This window comes from Silurus aristotelis (assembly GCF_946808225.1).
Source record: "Silurus aristotelis genome assembly, chromosome: 13".
NCBI lineage: Eukaryota > Metazoa > Chordata > Actinopteri > Siluriformes > Siluridae > Silurus > Silurus aristotelis.
The window spans coordinates 14,977,457-15,001,185 of NC_139586.1; the positions used below are offsets into that span (position 1 = coordinate 14,977,457).

Here is a 23,729-nt window from a genome sequence, read left to right on the forward strand (position 1 = left end):
TAATACACAATTGTACTGGTGTATTAAGGAAAAATCAGTACAGTATCAAGTAAACGGTAAATTTAAATGTAAGAGATAAACTTATAATAGTTTAACATATAGACACTAATATAGATGTATCTTTTATAATCCTTAACCTCTGCTTCGGGAAAATGTCAGTTGTTAAATGTAAATGTAAAAAGGTAATAAAGGCCTTCAAGACAAGCTGTTATAGGAAAATAATCAATTGTTGTATCGTTGGATGATGCAACATTTTTTAGTACCCAGATGTTATTTATTTATCTACAAGAGCAGTATTTTCTTTGAAAAACGCGTTTCGAGCAGAAACTAATAAATAAAAGCAGTGAAAACACTGGCTGTACTGAGGGACTTCCCACACATAGGACTTTTATGTTGAAATGTATTGATCACACTGTCAGTGTTGCTGTGACGAGGTCGTGGTGAAAACAGGAACATTTGTAGAGCGACAAGGCGTCAGTGTGCAGAAGAAAATAATCAAGAAATTGGAAGAAATTAGAATCAAGTATTTTGATCTGTATTTATCGGACTTTACCGTGCGCGAGCACCATTCGCGCGCGCACGAGCCGACCGCTGGAAGCGCGAGCGGTTTGAAAATTCCCAAAGGCTCGTTCGCTAGTTAGCTCTATAGCTAGGTAGCTAGCATTAGCTGCACGGCTAACAGCGGTAAGTAGTACCAATAATGAGCTCCGGCACTAAAGTGGTCCAGGTGACTAACGTGTCTCCGAGCGCGAACTCGGAGCAGATGAGGACTTTGTTTGGCTTCCTGGGAAACATCGACGAGCTCAAACTGTTCCCACCAGAGTGAGTACAAAACCCACAGCCAGCCGCCTTCTGCGGCTAAACATGGCGCTCTAATGGCCGAATGCCAAACGGACGCTGAATGAAAAGCGAGTGCAATAGGGCCAGCAGCAGGAGCTGTTCATTCTAACCCGCCATGTAGTACACTCAGTAGGGAGCAACGAGTCATTTCGAATTCAGCCAGAGTTAGTTTTAGCCCAGCTAGGTCCAGTTATAGCGTATTACTGCTGCACGAGTCATACTTTTAGCTGAACATGAGGTCTAACTAACCCAAAACACAAAATAATTACCAATAAAAAGGATATTATTAGTAAATAGTTATAATTTCAGATTAAAAAAGACATACATTAAAACTTCCAAATCTAAATATAATACAGATGTAAAACAATAGTTATATAGGTACATATCTAACTTCTTTCTTTCTTTTTTTTACATGCATACTTATTTGCTTAATTTATTATTAACTTGTTTATTTATTTAATTACTTCTTTACATATTTAGACAATTATCTACTAACGGATTCATTCATATATGCTTGTTTGTTTGTTATTTACTCACATTTTTTGGCCAGTGCTTTACAAATTTATTCACACATGAACTTTCTTTGTACTTGCTTATTTACATATATAGTTGGTCAATCAATTATTTACTTATTTATTACTTTGTCTGATTCACTTGACTTGTTATTTTGCTTATTTACATATTTAGTCAGTTCTTAACATAAGTATTTACTGGTTCATTCATTTGCTTATTTACTTTTTTACTTCTTTGTTCACGCATTTACATACATTTATTTTCGTTCTGGTAATTTTCCTTAAATGTAGTTCAATCTTGCCAGTCCCATGTTTCCTGCTTTAAAGCTTAATACAAAATATAAAAGATGCCAGCTTTAATCTTGAATCTTAAGGCAAATTTAAACTAGTAGAAGTGCTCCAGCCCTTATGATTAATTTCATTATTTATTTAAAAAATAAATAATTTAGCTAACTTGTATTCTTTTTTTTTTTTTGTCGTTTCCACCTGTACAAAAACATCCGGCTGCACTGCAGTTCAGGTAGGATGTGTAGACGTGGAGCATCTGTGAGTTATTTGGGATATAAACTATACAGAAAGTACAAGATTTAAGATGGCTTGATGGGAGCAGGTGTGTCTAAACGTCATACGTACGCTTTGCAAAAGCCTTTATATTTTCTTCCAGTGATTCTCCCTTGCCTGTGACTTCCCGTGTCTGTTTTGTAAAGTTCCTCGAATCTGAATCAGTTGGCGTTTCGCAGCATCTGACGAACACGGTCTTCGTGGACAGAGCCCTGATCGTCGTCCCATTTGCAGAAGGTTTGTGTCTATCCTCACAAAATAATTTTTTATATATATGGTAGATATGCCATGTGGTCATGGTTTTTTCTATATAGAAACACTATAAATTACAGTGTTCATTCTATATATTTTTTCAGTTGGTTTATAATCGTAAATGCACATGCCTTTTTTTTTGGTTTCCAGAAAGGTTAACATTTCTTTGGAATTTCATCAAAGTAATGGGTTTAATGTAAAATGGGTTTTCCCAAACTATTTGTTAGAACTTTTTTATGGGACACAGGGTCCAGGATTGTTGGATTTAAAGCCTATTTTAGCAAATATGGATCCACAAAATACCGAAAAGTCACTCTAACAGCAGGTAGCCTCTTAGTCTAGACCTACTAAAATCTTCAGAACAGCCATCAGAATTTGTGATATATTTTTTTTGTGTGTGTATATATATATATTAGTATTAAATGTTTCTATTTTGCTCATATTTCAATAAAATCTCATTTAGACATATCATTTCAATTCCGCTGAATGTAACCGATGCCTCCCTCTATATTTATAACTTAATTTAGTTATAGAGAAGCATTATTTCATTAAATACTATTTAGAATATATATACATTATTATATATTATATTATATAATATATCATATTATTATATAAAATATATAATTATTTCACTAACACTATTTAAAAATTGTACTGTTCTGAATGAATGAGAGGTGGGATGATAGATGCAGCTGCTTTCTTCTCTGCTGTTATAGCATCAGCTTTATCTATGAACCTAGCAGCAGAGAGGATCATTACCTAAGGTAAAAGTCAGTCACAGCAATTAATCACAGCGTCTGACTACAAATAAAAGCATGGTGTGATAAAGGCTCTGCTGGCTAGTGAAGGTGCAGACTGACTGTCAAACCCGATTGGATCTTTGCAAGAAGGTGCCGATGCAAGCTTATATAATAGCGTAAATAAAACTATTTCCAAGGCCTTTTTCATAAAATATATTTGCAAATGTCAAAATTGATTTTTTATTTTTTTTTGGTAGAAACACAATTATAATTTATTTGTAGAAACTAGAATTATTTTTGTTGAATAGGTTTCCCAGGCTGACACAAATTTTTTTTTTGTCTCTACTTGTTTTTTTGGCTCTACAAGACAAAGATTGCTGTCTTTTGGTCTACACTGTTCTTTTTTATCCTTTCCACAAAAATCCCAAAAAGCCTGAGACCCATATTAATGGTGGTTTTCTGTTTTGTTTCTGTTGTTGTGTTTTCCAGTTGTTTGTCCCTGATTCTACCAGTGCTATAAACCCGACCCAGCCGAAAATGCCATCCAACAATTTTATCCTCTGCAGCCTGTCCTATTTCTCTGTCACTTTCTCCTTATTTCTCTCGCTCTATTGCTCTGTCTGTCTGTCTCTCAGTATAATGTTGACTACAGATTCACGCTATTTGATTCTCGCACAACATCCAATATTAAACAGTGTAAAAAGTCTATTATAAAAAGGCTTTAGCTGGCAGGTCACACTTATACACTTATTTTGCTGTTGTTTCTCATTGTTCTCACACACTCACATCTATACTTAAGATCGTTTTAGATAGCTATAAAATAGCCACCAGCAAAAGCCTTCTGGAAAAAAAAGTCATCTGTGGGTTTAAATTTTTTCCTCATTGTAGGGTAAGTCAGTCCATTAGTAATGAAACTGTCCTTTGATGTTGATCCCGAATCATAAACTCTGTTTTGTCTATTTTGATGTGTTTGTGTGCTTTATAGCGAAGCGGTCGACGTGAGTCGCTTGTTCAAAAAAACAGCTAATGAAAATTGAAAGCAGCTCCCCTGGACAGCCGGCTGTGTGCTTGCTTACATTTGGTTCATGACTTAGAAAAAGTACAGGTGATAAAATCTTGGCAGTGTGTCTAGTGACTTCTTTTTTTTTTATAGTACCATGCAATTTTGTAAAAGGTCCTCTGAACATCGAGTAAGTGCAAATGTAGACTTGGACAAATTTAGATTTGTATTTTAAGGCTTCTGAGTTAGTTTTTTTACGTGATGGATTTAACAGAGCCGTTGTTTTCTGTCTCTGGCCTGCAGGAGTGATCCCTGATGAGTCCAAAGCTCTGTCGCTGATGGCTCCAGCCAACGCCGTCGCAGGAATGTTGCCAGGCGGCGGGCTTCTCCCCACACCCACTCCAGTACCATCTGTAAGCATTGCTCATTCTCTGTCTCTGCTTCTGACACACTGTTAAAATTTATATTCATCCCGGTATCTCCTGTGGCTTACAGATTGGTGGTGTTCCTCTTGGCTCTCTGGGTGGACCTGGCATGGATGCTATGGCAGCTTTAGGTATTCCTGGACCCAATATGAACCCTCAGGTCAGAAGAAGCTCTTTGGAAAGCTCTTAAATATAACAGCATGTAAATGTTATTTATTCATTGCACCAAACTCAAAACATCTCTCTTTTTTTCTTCTTCTAGTCTTTGTCGGCTGAGCAGATCATGAAGCTAATGGCGTCAATGGATCCTAAGTAAGTCTGTGAGGAGCTAGATTGTCTAAATTGTAAATAGCTAGATTGTTAAAGGAACCATTGAGGAAAAAAAATAAAACAGAAAATTGCTAAAAAAAAAAAAAAAAAAAAAGAAATTCCTCATTGCTAATTACCCCAAATGTATTAAGAATGGAAGACATATCTGAAGTTAGCTTTTATTATCCTTTTTTTCCCCCCACAATGTACCTTTCAGTTTAATATTGTGTAAACTATTGCCTGTAGGAATTCCTAGTCCTCCTTTAGTGATTATAACTGACTCACACAACATAAGCGATAAATGATAGAGATTGGATCTTCAGAACGTGCACACAGTCAGCATGCTTAAATTTCTATATACTACATGCACACGACTACATACGAGTCATTTTATTACAGAAGGGTTGCCATGAGTTTTGTGTGTTTTTAGTGTAAGTATATGTTAATTAGTAGGTCACATGACTGACATGAAGCCCCCTTTTAAATGTCGCTTTAAATGATTCTTTAACTACAGGACATAAATCTTTAATCATAGATATGGTATATACATAGGTTATTTATTTTGATCATTTTGAAGGTATAATTCTGAATAATTTCTGCAGACAGATGAAAACAATGATATGACCAGATTGGATTAGAATTTCGAAGATAATCCTACAATAATTCTATAGAAAGTAACTTTTTCTTTTGTAGCAAACTGAATTTTTCACCTGCCTGTAACAGACCAAAATCAAGCTGAGGAATAAAGTGATTTGGCCTCAAGATGGAGCTGTTTTTAGCTCTACAATGTGCCTCATGTCCGTTTTAATAAGTGATCGAATACATTTGGAGTAGAAAGGACGTATTTATGAAATGTTTTTGATAAACACTTGATTAAAGGACTCTAACTTAGTGTTGTTGTTTTTTTAAATTACAGGTTAAATCCCCTGGCTGCCGGATTAAACCTAAACGCTGGAATAAAGGCAGATGCGTCAAACAAGGAGATTGAGGAGGCCATGAAAAGAGTGAGAGAGGCACAATCTCTGATCTCTGCTGCCATTGAGCCAGGAAGTGAGTATACTAGTACATCATTATATTTCAATATAATCAGCAAAGGAGTAAAAATATTTTAGAGCTGTTCAAATGAATTGCATTGTTTAATAATGTATCAGAAACCATGCACTTTTATATCCCTAGTGCAAGTTTACTGAGACATTTTCTAACCCTTGCTTTTGCCCCCAAAAAAAAGCCTTACTAACACTCTGAACAAATGTAAATTATAAATAAATGATAATAGATCTATATTTAAGATCATAACATTTACAGAGCTATGAATATGAAAAGGTTTTTTTTGTAATAAAAATATTTTTGATATTGCTAAAATTTAAATTGCTTTCTGTTGTAATCTGTTTCTCAGATAAGAAGGATGACAAAAGGAAGCATTCAAGGTCGAGGTCAAGGTCACGAAAGAAGAGGTCGAGGTCTCGCTCCAAGTACAGGTGCAAGAGCATTTTCTCCCGTTGTTAAGTGAAAGTGGTGCAGTGTGGCTGTGACATGGTGGGATTTGTTGCTGTTTTGTAAAAGCTCGCTCTGTTGCAGGCGTTCCAAGAGTCGGTCACGGCGACGGTCTCGCTCTAGGAGCAAGAGGAGGTCTAAAAGCCCCCGCAGGAGGAGATCTCACTCTAAAGACAAGAGGAGGCACTCCAGATCAAGGTAAGGAGAGCAAGAGAAATATAAGAACAGGAAGAAAGATGAAAATGACAAAGTTGACAATAAATGCAAAATTGTAGGGATCGGAGGAAGCGCTCAAAAACTCCACCGAAGAGCTACAGCAGCGGCAGACGCTCCCGTAGCAGCAGCCGGTAGTTTTCAGAAATTCTTGCAGCGTGTGGCACGTACTATATTTTTCACTTGGCTTGAATATATATAGCTGAATATTTTTTCTTGTTTTTTAATCAGCAAACGCCACAGGCGGAGCCGCAGCATCTCCCACTCACCCAAAAAGTCCAGATCTCCGAAGAGGAGACTCTCTAGATCTCCTTCTCCCAGGAGGTACGTTGTATAATACGTTCATCTAAGCCTGTTTAATACTTTTTAGTATATAATATCCTCTGATATTTTTCCTGTAGAAAAAGCAGTTTCAGTTATATACAGAGGAATAATTTCTTCGGCCCACAACATTTAGAAATTAAACAAAAAGTATTGCCAGCAGAATGTATCAAAATCTCTTTGATTGGCTAGAATGTGGCAGAGGTAAAAACCATTAAGGTTTTTTGGAATAGTTACATATTGGGGAACATCTGCAAAACTATCAGAGCATCTATACATTATTTATTTGTTTATTCAGGCATAAGAAAGAAAAGAAGAAGGACAAGGAGCGTGAAAAAGACCGGGAAAGAAAAGAAGACCAAAACCGAGACAAGCGAGAGCGTTCCACCAGCAAGAAAAGCAAAGACAAAGAGAAGGAACGAGACCGGAAGTCAGACGGTGAAAAGAGCGATGTGAAGGTCTTCAATACGTTAAAGTTCTCTGAACTCTGATTTAGAAGCCCAAACACGAAGAAGCTTAACTTTTGATTTGTATCTCTCCTGCAGGTGATCCGGGATTACGATGAAGAGGAGCAGGGCTATGACAGTGAACACGAGGAAGAGCGGGAAAGGAGTCCGGACATGGCTGCGTCTCCGCAGGCCGACGACGCCGGGAGAGGAGAGTCAGACCAGCAGAGTGATGAAGACATGGACATGAGTGACTGATGGCATGCACAGCAGCAGCACATGATTCTAACCTACCTTTAAGAAATTTGCTCATGTATCATTTATGGATATAAATTAAGTGATAGTTTGGCCAAAATATTAATTGGTTTGGTTTTTTTTTTCCTTCCTCTTACAGCAAAATTAGTCAGTTAGACCAGACGTGTTTGGTGTTCCCAATTTGCTCACTTAATTTTGTACTGGAATAAGCCAAACAATGTGTTTCTGTGTGTGAGTGTGTGAGTGAGTGAGTGAGTGAGTGGTCCGGATGTTTTAGACGTCTGGCTGATCAGCTACATTTGGAATAAAAGAAACATTGTATAAATGTTCTCAACTTTCACTTTGAGGTTATTCTCAGCAGACCTGGTCTTGTTCAGGATGTTTTTCATCATGTACACTAGAATTTTTCCTTTTTACGTGACTCTCCATCTCCTTCCATGTTGCTGTACTCCTCTGTAAAATGTACTTTTAATTCTTTTAATAGCCTGCCATCCATCTTTTGAAACCTTTTTTTTCCAGTGTAAAAAGATATCATTGGAGTATTTGTGTGCCGATTAGTTATCTGCATTAAACAAAACTGATTCGCTTTCTGTTTCACACCTTAATCATAAAAAAAAAAAAAAAAAAAACAACGCCGTGGTACATGTGACACTTTTGTGTTTTGCAGGGGTGCTGTGGACAAGTGGAAAAATCACTACATCTTGCTTTTTGAGATTTTTTCTGATTTAATTTAAAGTGGCAACTGTTCATTTTACTGTGAATATTACTGGTCAGTGGGCTTGATCTTGATTTGTTTTTTTCTGCTCACAAGTTAACATAAAAAAATAAAATCGTAAATGATTTACAGGGAGGGAAAACATTTTTACTATTTTAGGTTTAAGAAGGGTATGGGAGAGAGTATTAATATTACCGATGGTGCACACAGGAGTGTATACGGGGATTGTAGATTTGATTCGATTGTTATATCGCACAAGCCTACTGGTCAGACGTTTATATCATTTTGTGTTCTGTTGGTTTTTTTATTCTTCATATCCCCCAGACTGTAGATTTCTTTAGAGAATGGTTTATTCTAATTATTATTTGCAGTGTCGTGAAAGTTGACAATAAAACTTTAAGTATTGTGATTGATTTGTGTTTATTTAATTTGGGGGGGGGGGGTATTGTGAGAGAAAGACTGGGTATTTACTGTAATAAAACTGATTCTGGTACTCTGCATTTTCAATAGTTAAGTAATTCATATCAAATGATTGAGGGATTAAGTATAACTTGTTGACTAACAAAGAAATGGACTGGACACAGCAGGTTGCTCATGTTTCATAATGACTTTACCATCATTGTTCATCTACAGTAGATGCTTTATTCCACCAGGGACACATTAAGCTTCTTCAGGTACAATAATAACTGGTAGGAACTGGTCAGGATTTGTTCGCTTGGATGGGTTGAAACCCTTATGGAAACGTTTCCCACAACCTCGCCTTAGTAGCAGAGTTTGGCTGTTCCTCACCCAGTTTTAAGCCTCCTGTTTCAACCTACATATAAAATTAAGCACCTGCTTGGTATAATTGGTTAATCATTTGCCTGGATCTGATCCTACAAAATCCCTGACTTTATGCAAGTGTACAAAGTGTGCAAAAGAAAGGGCTGATGATGTTTTGCAGGCAAATGGTTCACACTGAATATAATTGTGTGAACCATGTGATTTGATTTAGATTTCTCTTTTGTTCATTTACTTTCCTTTTTGTTAAGTGAATAAAAATGTAACTATTGACACGTCTAGTTTTGAAAGCATTCTTACTTTACAGCATTTTTTTCTATACCTGCCTAAAGTCTTTACACAGTACTGTATGTAATCCAAATGCTAAAGAACATGTAAATTGGATGCAATTGGATAATTAGAATACATATTCACAGTGCTTTTGAAATCTGCAGTCAGGTTGAATTCAGGATAAAGATAAAGTAAAAAAAGGATAAAGTAATGAAAGCGAATTGAAATACAATGCACCAGAGAGAATCACATTTAAATCTCAGGCAGCAAATCCATTTTTGATCGCCATCGTATATATTGACCACCGGCTGCTTATTTTTCTAAATATCGGCATCAGCCAAAGAAAAACCCATGTCGTTCGACCTCTACTAACATCATGAAAGGATGCCTGGGGAATGAAGAAGGAGTGTGCTGGTAACGATCTTTAAGAATAAGGGAAATGTACACTGGAATAAAGTTGATCAGTCACACCATGAAGTTATGGGAAAGAGTAGTGGAAGCCAGGCTGAGAGAAGAGGTGACCATCTGTGAGCAACAGTATGGTTTCATGCTGGGGAAGAACACTACAGATGCAATATTGGCTTTGAGAATGTTAATGGACAGTGTGACAGCAGTGAAGTGTGCAGTAGGAAAGACAGACTGGTTTAAGGTGGAGGTTTGACTGCATCAACGATCGGCTCTGAGCCCTTTCCTGTTTGCAGTGGTGATGGACAGGTCAAAGGATGAGGTCAGGTACCTGGGGTCAACAGTGCAAAGTAATGGAGAGTGTGTTAGAGAAGTGAAGAAAAGAGAGCAGGCAGGGTGGAGTGGGTGGAGAAGAGTGACAGGAGTGATTTGTGATAGCAAGAGTGAAAGGGAAAGTTTATAGGACTGTGGTGAGACCTGCGATGTTGTAGGACTTAGAGACAGTGGCATTGATTAAAAGACAGAAGGTGGCGCAGGAGGTAGCAGAGCTGAAGATGTTGAGATTTTCACTGGGAGTGACGAGTAAAATGGGAGAAGGCGAAAGAAGGTATTTGTTGAAAAAGTAGAACAGTTAATTTTTAAAAGATATGATCTACATAAATATATCTTATAATATAATAATTTATATAATAATAATATAATATATATAAAACAAATACATACAGTACAATATCTGTATTACACAAATGGGCTCTAACAAGTGTAAACTATTTTTTCCATTTATTTAAGCAATTTAATTTGTGGGAAATTGATTAATCAATTTAAAAACGTATATTGCATTTATTATATTTTATTTAACCAAACAGGCATTTTTAATTTAAAATAATTTTATGTAAACTGTTCACAAATGTTAATAATAACGAACTGCATTAATAAAAAAAATCACAAGCAAACATCAAAATTAGTTTTTTTTAATTGTTTTTTTTACTAATAAGCTAATCAAACACACTTTGTAATTAATAATGATAATTTTTTTTTAATAAAAAGTAATGCAATTTTGGTATGCAGACATTTTATTAAGTACAATTCCTCATTAGGGGGAAAAATGTAGCATACAAGGTTCTTACTGTACAACTGGTTTTTTTTGTGTGTTCAGGTGAAAAGCATTCTGAGTTTTAGGTGCAAACAAAAGAACAAACAACCAAGAAAAGCAAGAAATCCTGGACCTCTGATGTTTAAAAAAAAAAAAAAGCAGTCGTGGGTTCGTCACACTAACCAGTAGTGTGGTTTGGAAGCATTTACATAATCTGAACCCTTGAAGGGCAAGATTTCAGGAATCCAGTGTAGAGTTAAAAATAAAAAAAGGGGCATTACATAAATAAAATTGTATATAAATTGCTTGCTGGTGTAAATTTGACCATCCCCCCATTTTCATTCCACTTTAGCTGCACAAAAAAAAAATATCCCAATAAAACATTCAGGAATTTCCTGTCTGGATTTCATGGGCCGTTCCTTAAACATTTTTTAAAATAATACAATCATTACAGGTTTGTCAGTATAGATGTATAATCTTAAATGCTGTGTGTGTGTGTATTATATATATATATATATATATATATATATATATATATATATATATATATATATATATATATATATATACACACACATATACATACACACACACATACATACATACATACACACACACACACACACCCCCCCATCATAAAAATGAGGATAATAACTTGAGAAATAAGGTATCTGTCGTACGCTGAAAGTTGTGCCACTGTTAAACGGATTCATCTCAAACTGTACAGTGCATTTACAAACGAGCGCCTGATTCTTTATTCAAATCGGGTAGAAAGTGATCATGAAAATAAAGACATACAGGTGTGAGTAGAAAATAAAACCTGGGGAACTCGTGTCGTCCCGTGCAGTCGAGGATGAACTTCGAAAAAACGTGTAGTGGAAAATCTGGAGCGGTAACAGAAGCGTTGGCAGAGCTCGTCTCCTCCTACTCTGCTACTCAAATCCAAACAGAGGTATTTACAGAGAATAGTCTTTACAGCGAATCCGTAAAAAGCACAGAACGGTAATATTGACACGTTTTGTACGGCGCCAAACAAACAAACACACGCACAAAAAAAAAAAACCCATACTCGGGTCGTTTCCTCGCACTGCTATAGTTTAGGTTCTTGAACGTGAAGAGTACAGTCGTGTAAGAAAGGTATATGAAAACCACGACAAACAAATACAGAACTTGTAATGCCACATTTCCTGCCAGAGTAACATTGGAAGCGTTGAGGTGAAGAATCAGAATCCCGGAATCAGAAGAGGGTCACTCTTGATGGATGTGTTGTTGAAGAAGAGCTGCACTGGTGCTTCGAGGCTTCACCACTGTGAGGAGTGATGTAGTGCATTAGAGTGGTGCTCAGTCCTGCTCCTGTGATCTCCTCGCTAATCTAAAAGCTTCAAACAAGTCTTTTTTTCATTTCTGATCATGTGTCCAGTAGTCCACTTGCGTGTCACTGCAATACAGTGCAACGCAAATCCCTTTACATGTAGAGTAACTTATTTCTGACCCCCTTTTTCTTTTTTTTTTGCCCTGAATAGAGATCTCTTATCGAAGCTCGACGACGTGGTGTGATGAGCCAGATCCAAGGAAGAAATGAAATGGAGATGCAGTGAAGAGGAGAAAAGAAGCAAAAAACAAAAAAAAAAGAGCGAGAGAAACAGGATAAAGCCGGATCAGAGATCTGGAAAGCGGCTGGGATCCTCTTTGTAGTCGTTTGGGATGGTGAAAATGGATTCCTCGAATTCGTCATAGCGGAACTCCTGAAAAGTCACCGTGGCCGTGATGGTAGGAAACACGGGGATGTCTGAAAAACAAAGCAGGAAGTTAAAGTATAATTCACCTAAATGTCCAACATTTAGTTCAACATTTTTTTCTTCTTCTCGGAAATCAGTTTTCAGAATTTCTTGAGAGCCTTTAAAAATGAAAATGAGAGATTACCTTATTACTTTTATTTGCTTGCTGTCTTGCTTGTATTTGCGCATTTCATAATGTTTAATAGAGTTTTTTCGATCAATAGTAATACACCCATCTTTTTTTACTTTTTATGCAAATTATACACATACATACATATATATTATATAAATATATATATAATATACACATATACATAATATATATTTTTTCCCTCTTTTGCTGCCAAAACAGTTGAGCATTAGCAGCATTAACTTTTTCAGCTATTTGAGCTACAGCAGCTCGTCTATTGGATGGGACCACACAGGCCAGCCTTCGCGCCCCATGTTCATCAGTGAGCCTTGGATACCCATGACCTTGTCACCAGTTCACCCTGTTCCTTCCTTGGACCACTTTTTAAATAGATACTGACCACTGCAGTCTGGGAAAATCCCACAGGAGCTGTAGTTTGGAGATGCTCTGACCCAGTTGTCTAGCAGTCACAATTTGTCCCTTGTCAAACTCTTTCATATCCTTTTAATTGCTGCCTAATATATCCCACCTACTAACAGGTGCCATGATTAAGAATTAATCAGTGTTGTTCACTTCACCCATCATAATGTTTTGCCTGGTCACATATTGGAGTACACTCCTCACATTCAGTAACCACTTTAGTATATCTTCTGAAGGTACAATACTATGAAATGAAACTTGGATATATTTTTAAGTGAAAATACCTCAAAATACAGCCATTATTGTCTAAATATCTGGTAACAAAAATGTTGCTGGGATCCTCTTCCACTCCTCCATAATGACATCAAGGAGCTGCTGGATGTTAGACACATTGTGCTTCTCCACTTGAGGATGTACCATAGATGCTCAATAGGGTTCAGGTCTGGAGACATACATGGCCACTCCATCACCTTCACCTCTTCAGCTTCCTCAGCAAGCCAGTTGTCATCTTCGCAGTGTGTTTGGGGGCATTATGATGTTGGATAAATGCTGATCGTCCCAGTTTCTGTTGGGGGAGTCACGTTCTGCTTCAGAATGTCCCAGTACATGTTGAAGTCCATGTTTCCCTCAAAGAAACATCACAGCACAGCACAAGGATTCAACTTCTTTGATGGACCCTCGCGAGGTCTGTTCCCGAGGGGAACCCGTCTTGTAAAACCTCTGTATGACTCTGGTCATTGTACTATAACTCAGTTTCAGGGTGTTACTGATTATCTTATAGTCTAAACCATCTTTGTGGAGTGCAACAATTCTATTTCTCAAATCCTCAGAGTGTTTTTTTGCCACGAGGTGCCGTGTTAAACATCCAGTGGTCAGTATGAGAGAATTGTATTCAAAGCACCAAATTGTAACTGCTCTGATACACAAATTTGTATGATTCTGTCAAGCAGACAAAAACATGAACATGATAAATAGGACATGTGGTTTTGCAGGGTTAAACGACGTACAGCTGTAATCACTTATACTCAATTTTGCCAGATATTTGGACAATAATGGCTGCTTTGTTATACAAGCTGCACATTGACTACTCTATTTAAAAATTTTATTTGGCCCAGAAATAGGTCCGCCCAAGTTGCTCAGCTCTGCACCTATTGCTTGAAACCTATAAAAGGGCAATGCAAACAAACCTAAAGAATGATGTGGAACATTGTAACTTTAACTGCAGATTTTCATGGTAGCGCTTGTATTGATAAACAGTTTTATATACAAATTGCACATTTGTATATAGACCAGAATTTTGTACCAAAATGTTTTTGATTCTCTCCATGTGTTCTTTTGTCCTTGCATGTCAAGATTGTCTTTATCTTACCTAATTTCACTGGGAAGCCTGGTGGGAGCTTCATCTGTACAAATTCTCTGAGTTTATTAAAGTGCTTGAAGGGTGCAATCACTTCTAAAACATTTAATAGGCTGTGAACAGAAAAAGTACACAGTAGGAGGTTAGCACAAAGAAGCTACTGATTAATCAATCAATCATTAATAAAAGTATCACATTGTATACAATTATTTAGTCAGAAATTTATATTAAATAAAAAAAAAAAATAATGAAAACAAAAGCAGCCACTTACGACTCAATGCCGAGAGGGAAATCCTGACTCATGGCTACGGTGGCTTTAAAGTTTTTCTTGCTCTCTTTACAGACAAGCTCTCGTCCAAGATGAGGAGCTCTAGAAGTGAAAATGACAGACATTAAAACCATGAGGAATCTCAAAGTTAAGTGTGAAAATGGAAAAAAGTGTCAGTGTAAAGAGAGCACAAACGAGCTAGTCTTTTCAAAAGCTGTATTTCACTGCACTGCTACAGCATAAAATCACTGATTTACTTAAACATAAATCAATACTGTGCTGTTTTAAAAGGGTTCAGTGAAAATATGAAGATCAGACATACTTCCCAGTCTCAGCTGTGATGTACTCCTCCCAGGAAATAGTGTTCGGAGTGGGAGCAGTCAGGGATTGGCGTCTAACCGGCTACACGAAGGCACACACACAAAAGTTAAAGACAGAAGCATAAAATTGTGTTCATCAAAAGATGTTCTCAGTCACATATTTAGCTCTACTCAATCATCTTCAAAGACTTAAAAAATTTAAAATCAGGCTCAGACTCTGATCGAGTCGTCTCTGTCGTTCTGTTTGGATCGGTGCTTCAAGTTTATTTGACGCTCATTTTACTTTCAATGGCTGCAAGTTAAGCAGCGTATAATAAGAAAAATTACTGCATTTCTACAAAAAGAAAAAAGGCTACATTGGGGAAACAGGGTTCTTGTATAAGAGAATACAGAATATACAGAATACAGGTGTAGCAGAAAGACAATGTACAATTTTCTAAATGATGGCAAAGAGAGCAGGAACACTGATCTGGTGATGCATCATTGCTTGTAAAAACATGATGTGCATGGAAGAGTCATCAGCAGTGAAGTCCAAATTACCAATGATTAAACCATATTATTTCTAAAAGAACTACGCATTATTCTTACTTTGTACTCATGGATTTGATGTTTCACCCATAAAAAAACAACAACAAATAAATAAATAATAAAAAATAAATTCGGTTCCCGATAGTCACTATCACTGTAGTAGCTATAAACAGACAAATGACAAATTCACAGGTTCACCACTCTCATGTTAATGTTCAGATTTTCCGATTTAAATTCTTACATGCATAGATCAATATTTGGGGGTATTAAATTATGAAATGGTTTATCCGATCTAGCAAAAATTTCTACTATAAAAGATGTATAAAGGATCATCTTAGCACTGCTTTGTAATTGGTTTTCCTTTTTCTTTTTTGCTATGCACTTTATGAATTATATATATGGCTTTTGGAATATTTTATTCCTGGGTTTTTGACACATGTAATTACACTTCCATATTTGTTATTATAATTGAAATGTGTTCCTTAATTGTATTCGTTTTTATTTCTTTATCGTTTAGGTGGAGGCTTTAAATGAGCCCTTTTGGCTTCTTTCTTTCCCTGCACAGAATATGGCTTGTAATTTTCTTTTATTGTATTAATTAAAATCCTACTTGATTTGCTACAGAAAAAAACCCACAAATCACGAGCATCCTCTCTCGCAGATAAAGTGTCCCATGTCAAAGTTAATTTTACAGCTAACTATTACAACTTCTTCCCCAAATGCAAAATAAATTCCTTCGTACTTAAAACCTCTGAATATAAACAAATGTCAAATGTTCTCCCCCTGTACTCGTAGATTTCCTCCAGGTTTACACCGTTCCAAAACATGCATGGGTGGATTGAATGCTAAGGTTGCAAAGGTGTAAATGTGTGAAAATGTGTCTGAACCCTGAGATGAACCAGGGCCTTACACCGGGTGTAATCCCACCCAACACCCAGTGTTCCCAGAATAGACTCTAGATTCACTGCAATCCAGATTGGAATAAAGGGGGAAAAAAAAAAAAAGACGAATAAGGAATAAATCATACAAAAGAATTTATGGAGATCATTTGAATCAAATCAGTTTGTCGGCCTGTGGACCTCACTGCATCTGCAGACCTCAGCTTTCAGAGATTCAAAAGCTATGACTGTAGTGACAGTATGGCAAGCTTTATTTACACTAAAATCTAATTACTGCCCTTGCAGGTGGTACTGTAAAAGAAAGAGGGTGGAGGTAAATGTAGATCATTTTTAGCCGTGTCTCTGCATGACTCGGTTTTTAAAAAGAACCAGAGGATCCTGCTGTTCTACATTGCAGAAATCTGGGTTAATAGTGACAGTGGTGGGGATTAGAGCAGCTCTTTTTCACTTTCTTGAGCTTCTTATGTAACATATGGGGTGGATTATTCATTAGGGGTTACTGCAGGTCATTTGTCCAGTAAACGTCTTGCCTACAGAACATTATATTGAGTCAGGGTGATTTCTTTATTATGTACTACATAGAGACAACAAATCTTGTCAATGTAGCAAAATTTACATCTGTGAAATTCTGTGTATTGGTTAGAGTCCCATGCAGTTTTGCTGAATAAACATTTGACCATTTCCTGTGAATTTCCATGTCACTCAATAGAAACGAGCCTCCTTCTGCCTTCATCCAAAAATGAAGGCAGAAGGAAAACAGACTTCTCACTTCTGTTTGAAGGAGGAAAAAAACTCCAACCTTTAGGCAAACAAGATGATTAAGTGCTACACAAGGTGTCCATTTCGACAGTGGCAATGCGTGTTTTTACATAAAACAATAAACTAATATAATAAAACAAATAATTTTTAGATTTTTATTTCACCTCTATGACAAAGTAAGGATTTTACAGCACATTAAAAAAGAAATTAATGGTATAAACTAAAGTCTAAAACAGGGTCCTTATAAAAATCTATCTGCATTCTGTGTATTTAAAAAAGTTCACCTCAAAATTCTGCTCGATGAGGTTGCCTCCTTTGCTGAGGCTCTCCATGATAGCCTTATTCCTCAAAATATCTTCCTCGCTCAAGTGCTCTCTCCGCTTCCTTGACTCCAGAACCAGGCCGTTAACCAGGTAGAAATCCGCCAGAAAGTTCCCAACCCGCTCCTGTAAACACAACCAGGATTCATTTAATCCTAAAACACCTTTAAACGACTTTGGCACGTCTGCTGTTTTCCATCACGAGTAAAGAACTCACGGTTTTGTCTTCGCGGAAGAGCCAGCCGCTCTGCGCTCGGGAGAAGGTGATGGATTTGGTGGACAATGTGGCCGAGTAAATGTCACTGCTCATCAGAATGTCCACCTCTTCCTCAGTCTCCATCTCTGACTCCTAAAATATGGGCAAAGAGAACAAGATGGTGTAAGGAGTACTTGTTGGACTGCCAATGAAAGAATGATGTGAGTGGATTGTCATCTTGCAGACCTCATGGTGTATTCGCTGGTACACTTTCTGCTCATTGTCCAGCACTACGAAAGACTCGGACGGAACGGCATCGCCATTGAAGATGAAGCTCAGGTCTCCTCGCTGACATTTCATGTCTGTGAAGTCAATGAGAGTAGTGTCCAACCTGACAGGGAAGACAAATATTCACACTCATACACGTTTGATACTTTATTCTTTTATACCGTAGTCACCCATTAAACTGTAGCTAATTGTACTGCAGTTGTATTTCCTACTATCCAGCTTGATATATATGTTAAAGATTAATATCACTATACAATCTGTTGCATTTTCTTTCAAAGGGAACGGAATGATCACTCGCAATCGCATTACTTCAAGCAACAGAAAGTAAATAAACACCTGACAAGAAATGGCGCAGACCAAAGCTTCTTGTGCTTTACTGCAGGCAAAGTGTAGATGAGCAATTTTTGAAAATCGTCCAAAATGATCGTTGCAGCCTAAATCCAGTTTTCAGACCATTCTGGTTTAATCTAACATTTATATGTCTATAAGCCACTCCTAGAGGATCAAATAATAATGACAATCATCATAATTATCCTTATTGCACCAAAAGTAATGAAAAAAAAATAATTTTACTCACTAAATCTCCGTCATGAATAAAAAATTATATCTCAAGAGATTCCACAATATTACGCTGTTTTAATGATTGATTTGTGAAATTCCATTAATGCCATGTGCATATTTGTAATTCCCCGAAACATGCAGCAAACTGTATAAATATGATTTAAATAAAGATCATTCAAATTTAATGGCTGAACATGAACAACACTGTAAATGTAATCAATCTCCCAGAAAATCACAAGTGGGTTCTGTCAAAATATTAAAACTGAATGATTTTTCCATGAACCGAAACTCATATCAGAAATGTGTGTGTATGTGTATAATATATATATATATATATATATATATATATATATATATATATATATATATATATATATATATATATTAATATTATACATGTCTAAAGCATTTTTCAAAAACGGGAAGGATAGTGGGGAACCATCATATTCAAAGAACTGTGGTAGGAAAAAATATTGAATGATCGTGATCAGCAATCACTTAAAGGTTTGGTTAAATCAAATCGTAAAAACACAGTGGAACTCACAGCTTTGCTTAATAGTGCATCAGGGTAAGAAGAGCGGCAAATGAATTGATGCACCCATCATGCCTAGTGCCTACAAGCGTGTGGGGGCAGTGCTATGATCTGAGGTTGCTGCAGTTGGTCAGGACTAGGTTACATTACAAAGAATGAGGTCAGCTGACTACCTGGATATACTGACTGACCAGGTTATTCTATCAATAGATATATTCCAAGATGACAATGCAACAATTGTGAACGAGTGGTTCAGGGAGCATGAGACATCATTTTCACACATGGATTGGCCACCACAGAGTCCAGACCATTAACCCTATTGAGAATCTTTGAGATGTGCTGGAGAAGACTTTGCACAGTGGTCCGACTCTCCCATCATCAATACAAGATCTTGGTGAACAATTAGTGCAACTTTGGACAGGAATAAATATGGTGACTTTGCAGAAGTTTATTGAAACGATGCCACGGCGAATGCATGCCGTAATCAAAACTAAAGGCGGTCCAAAAAATATTGGAGTATATAACTTTTTTGGGAAAATATATTTATTATATATATATATATATATATATATATATATATATATATATATATATATATATATATATATATATATATATAGATAGATAGATAGATAGATAGATAGATAGATAGATAGATAGATAGAGAGAGAGAGAGAGAGAGGGAGGTCTTTTTTCCCCCCTATTTCCTATTTTTTTGTCTTCCTATTCAGTAGTCATCTTTAATATTATTGGTAACCTTTGTTCCGTCGCTCTAATAAAGTTGATGGAAAAACCTTTAAGTGATGTACAAAAAAAAAAGAAACAGCTGATTGTAAATGCCTATGAAACAAATATGTTTGACCTTATATGCACAGTCTTTGACCTCAAGCATACAAACCTTTGTGTGATATACACAGAAGTCATTAGTAAACCTATTCCTGTTGCAGCTGTAAACTCATTGTGTACAGGTGAAGGTTTTAACTGTGGCATATTTAGCGCTGGAGGAAGGTGTTTTCTCTGGTCATCTCGAATGGTGGTTACAGTTAGAATTTAGATGAAGTCTCTCTGAAACCGCAGACAGAAAGCAGAACATTGACTGCCATCGTTTGAAGAGGGGCGTTATGGGTAATGGATCGACACGGAGATACCAAGTCATTTTCCACTTCAGCTTACTAAGACACAAGCGGTGATTTCACACTCGAGTTGAAGCCACTTGTCATTACTCATGCTGGAGCACGCCATAAAAACTGATAACTGAAATAAAAAGCGTATAATAAAGAAGATGTTTCCGGCAATTCCGTGATCAATACTTGTGAATGCTAATGGCTGTCATTATAATTAGATCATCAAAGTTTTGCCTAATCACCCTATTTTGGTGGATTACTGCTGGGTTGATTTTTTTCAAAATTTCATTGGTCTATCACAAGGAAAACCAGGACAAAGACACATCTTGCTAAATCACACCAGCTATTTGACTCTTGATAAATCATTTGCATCTCGGTGGAGCCTCGTAAACTTTTGTTTCACCTGTATTTTTTTTTCCTTTTTATTATTCTGCTTTTTTAAATCACAGCACAAAACTGTGCAAGAGGTGAGATTTAAATGAATCAGATGTTTCAGCAATTGCCAGCTGGTGTATTTCTGAAACTCTCTGGTCTACAAAGACCAAAAGTATTTGCACCTCTAAAATCTAAAAACACCCCAGCTACATGCAATTCTCCCCCCAAACTGTTGCATAACATTAGAAGCACACTATTGAAAGGAATGACTTTGTATGCTGTATATGCATGCTATTCCATTAGAACTAAGGGACCCAAACACTATTCCAGCCTGTAATGCTAATGTTCACAGAGGGAGCTTCAGGAAGATATTGCTTGAAAAGTTTGGAACAGAACTACTTAAATGTCCTGAACAGAGCCCTGACCTCAAACCCACTGAACACAATTATCACAAAACTCCCCAGCTACAATTCAACATCTAGGAGGAAAACCTTCCCAGAAGAGTAGAGCTTGTTATGACATTAAACATGAACTCAATCTGGAACACAACGTTTATTAAACAGATAGGTGTGGCAGTCAGTTGTTTGTACTTTCCTCCACTTTTAATGAAAATGTCAGAGCACGATAAAAGATTTCCTTCACCGTAAAACACACAGCAACCCAGAAAAAAAGTTAGCTTTGTTGCTGAACACTACTGAAAGTTTCATGAGTAAAATATTTTAGCAGTGTTCTGCTGAAAAGTTTTAAAAGGGTCCTTTAAGTAAAGGTACCCACATCTCAGCTATGTTAAAGAGGTAATGAAAAATCCCAAAAACACCTTCAACAAAATCTAGAGTTCTGGCTTAGAAGCCAAGATTCTCTCAGAACAGTATTTCTCCATTACAATACTGACCTGATGTTCAGTCCCTGCTTGTAGATCTTGCAAGCATCCGAGGGTAAAATTCTAGACAGTAAAGGCACTGTTGGGAAGAAGTATAAAGCCCACTTTAGAGAGAGAAAAATCAGCAATAATATAATGATATGACCACATAAATGATTAACACCACATAAAGGATAGAAGATTGACAGCTGAAATAAGAAACTCATTAGGTCAGGTGCCACACAGAGAGATATAAAAATATTAATATTTTCTAATGAGATCAATAGTGTGTGCGTACGTATAATAAACCACTGCACTAAGAATGTAGCCAGATATAAATTCTTTTTCCAAAACCTTTTAAATAGCCCTTCTTTATAGCAGCATTGATTCACTGGGATTTTACTAGGATCTAATAAAATAGCCATACACAAAGAAAATAATTTGCAAAGACAAGAGGTGACCACCAGGAGGTGCAAATATCCACCCTCAGTGCAAAGCCACTCCCTCTGTGTTTTTTTTTACTTTTTATATACAGTCTCTCCTCCCTTCCCCACCCATCCCTCTCTCCCTCCATCTCTCTCTGTGTGCTGTAATCCAGCTGGCCATCACTGTTCCCCCTATGATGTAATCCAGCTCTGCAACACTGCACTTCCTTTACTCTGGTACACTTGATTGCTGTTCTGAACAACAGACCCTGTCTGCTCAAATTCAGACTGTATTATTATGCTGTAAATCTACACAAACACGCACACACACACTGCTGTTATTGGGTGGGTTTTGCTTAAATAAGGGTCACCATCTGCATTTCAGGAATGTAGAAATAAACACAAACTTACCCCAGCTTTGAAAATCCCAATGAAGCTCCAAGTAGAAGTCACCAAGCTGGAGGAAAAAAGAAGCAGGAGCACATTAAAGTGGTGCATCAGATAACAATGATGTGCGGCGTGCTTATTTCCACATGACGTAAATGACATCTACCAAATGTTATATAAATAATTCCTAAAAAGGAAGGGTGAATTCACCCCCCCCCCCCATCATATTAAACCCAGGTCTCTGTCTCTGTCTCTTTGTCTCTCTCTCCCGCTCTCTATATCATCTGTACTAAACACAGTCAGTCTTTAAATGACCTACGTCTCAGTGACACTCAGACAGCAGATGCTGCAAATTGCAGTTTTCCCAAGGGTTTTGTGTGTAGAGGGGTGTTTGTGTCCAGCACACTAAACATGCTGGGCTTCAGAACACCACAAACAGCATTTTTGTTTATTCACAGCAAAGTTCAAAACACAAACTGGCCTGAAGGGTTGTGGCTCAGTTGTGAAATCTGGAAAATACCATTGTTCATCTGGCAGTGTATTTGTTTAACCAGCTCTTCTCTCATAGATACAATGAGCTGACTCATGATTTTAAAATTCCACACTACAATGTCAAGGTACGAGGAAAAAAAAAAAAAATTTATTTATACACATCCCATGTTTAACTTTTTTAACTCTACCGTTAATTCTTGAGTACTATTTGCACTATTTGGTTTCCAAATATATTGTATGTTTGAATTAGCCCTCATGATGTACACATGTTTATCAAACTAATACAAAATATGAAATAAAATACAAATACTGATTGCTCAGATCTTTTTTTATTGGTATGTTTTGTAGGAGGCGTGGTCCACAGGTCGTGCCTGATCATTGATTATATTATTGGTCACATGACCATAATATAATCAGTAAGCAGTACTTGTGCTAAGAGCCCAATAACTTGTGGCTTTACTGCATTTTAAACTCAGTCATTATCTGATTTCAGCATAAAGCAATGAGTAAACAAAACGAATGTTCTTTAGTGTCTTTATGCGACAACAAAAGTGAGAAAGCTCTCCTCCCCTCACTAAGGATATAACACAATCTTTAATAAGGCAGATCACACAGGATATACAATGGATATAAAAAGCTTAAAGGGCCCTCTAATATCGGCAGGCGTGTATGATTTGAAGAAATGAAACCAAAATAATTCATATCACAACTTTTGACTCCACCCTCCAAGTAAAAAAAGAGAAGAAATTGCACACCCTTTCATAGGGAGGGATGTTCAAAATCACATTTAATCTCACCTGCTGTCACTAATGCATAATTCTGATTAACTCCACATAAATACAGCTTTTTATAAGTACAGATTTTTCTGTAGGATTTTCTTCACGTGTTCTTGTTATCATTTGACTGCTTAAGTTATGGTCCTCCAAATAACTATACATAGTATCTCACTTGTTAATGTTCAAAACGTTAGATGTACCATAGAACACCATAAAGGCCATTAATACCAAATACAGAAAGTGGAACATCACAGTGACATCACTCAAGAACATGATGTTCCTCTAAAGTGGGTAAATAGAC

General features: G+C 36.8%; 2 protein-coding genes across 6 annotated transcripts in view; one reads left to right on the forward strand and one right to left on the reverse strand.

The window, feature by feature from the left end:
• The first annotated feature begins 387 nt into the window (after window positions 1-387).
• Window positions 388-8,495, forward strand: srsf11 (serine and arginine rich splicing factor 11). Of its 5 annotated transcripts, none has more exons than XM_083558763.1 (12): window positions 388-822; window positions 2,017-2,150; window positions 4,212-4,321; window positions 4,404-4,493; window positions 4,596-4,645; window positions 5,559-5,692; window positions 6,039-6,120; window positions 6,221-6,334; window positions 6,412-6,483; window positions 6,581-6,673; window positions 6,969-7,128; window positions 7,216-8,495. In XM_083558763.1, the coding sequence occupies exons 1-12, from the start codon at window positions 701-703 to the stop codon at window positions 7,372-7,374; spliced, it is 1,320 nt and encodes a 439-aa protein (XP_083414889.1). In that variant the 5' UTR covers window positions 388-700; the 3' UTR covers window positions 7,375-8,495. The 5 variants fall into 5 exon arrangements, with proteins under 5 accessions (XP_083414889.1, XP_083414890.1, XP_083414892.1 ...); XM_083558764.1 differs by having other exon boundaries at window positions 405-822; window positions 6,969-7,122; XM_083558766.1 differs by having other exon boundaries at window positions 406-822; window positions 1,868-2,150.
• A 3,635-nt stretch (window positions 8,496-12,130) lies between these two features.
• ankrd13c (ankyrin repeat domain 13C) overlaps window positions 12,131-23,729 on the reverse strand; it is a 38,030-nt gene continuing 26,431 nt past the window's right edge. Inside the window, exons 5-13 of the mRNA XM_083558751.1 lie at window positions 22,185-22,230; window positions 21,382-21,448; window positions 17,856-18,000; window positions 17,631-17,762; window positions 17,378-17,539; window positions 14,910-14,989; window positions 14,591-14,689; window positions 14,332-14,432; window positions 12,131-12,423 (exon numbers count right to left, since the gene is read on the reverse strand). Coding sequence (XP_083414877.1) covers window positions 12,293-12,423; window positions 14,332-14,432; window positions 14,591-14,689; window positions 14,910-14,989; window positions 17,378-17,539; window positions 17,631-17,762; window positions 17,856-18,000; window positions 21,382-21,448; window positions 22,185-22,230 — 963 coding nt within the window. The 3' untranslated portion in view covers window positions 12,131-12,292. The remainder of the gene's footprint in view (window positions 12,424-14,331; window positions 14,433-14,590; window positions 14,690-14,909; window positions 14,990-17,377; window positions 17,540-17,630; window positions 17,763-17,855; window positions 18,001-21,381; window positions 21,449-22,184; window positions 22,231-23,729) is intronic.

Bases quoted from the DNA above. Each gene is read 5' to 3' on its own strand.
- srsf11 (XM_083558763.1), top strand. From the start codon at position 701: ATGAGCTCCGGCACTAAAGTGGTCCAGGTGACTAACGTGTCTCCGAGC. The intron at 5,693-6,038 runs GTGAGTATACTA...TCTGTTTCTCAG, and splicing joins TGCTGCCATTGAGCCAGGAA to ATAAGAAGGATGACAAAAGG. The intron at 6,335-6,411 runs GTAAGGAGAGCA...GCAAAATTGTAG, and splicing joins AGGAGGCACTCCAGATCAAG to GGATCGGAGGAAGCGCTCAA.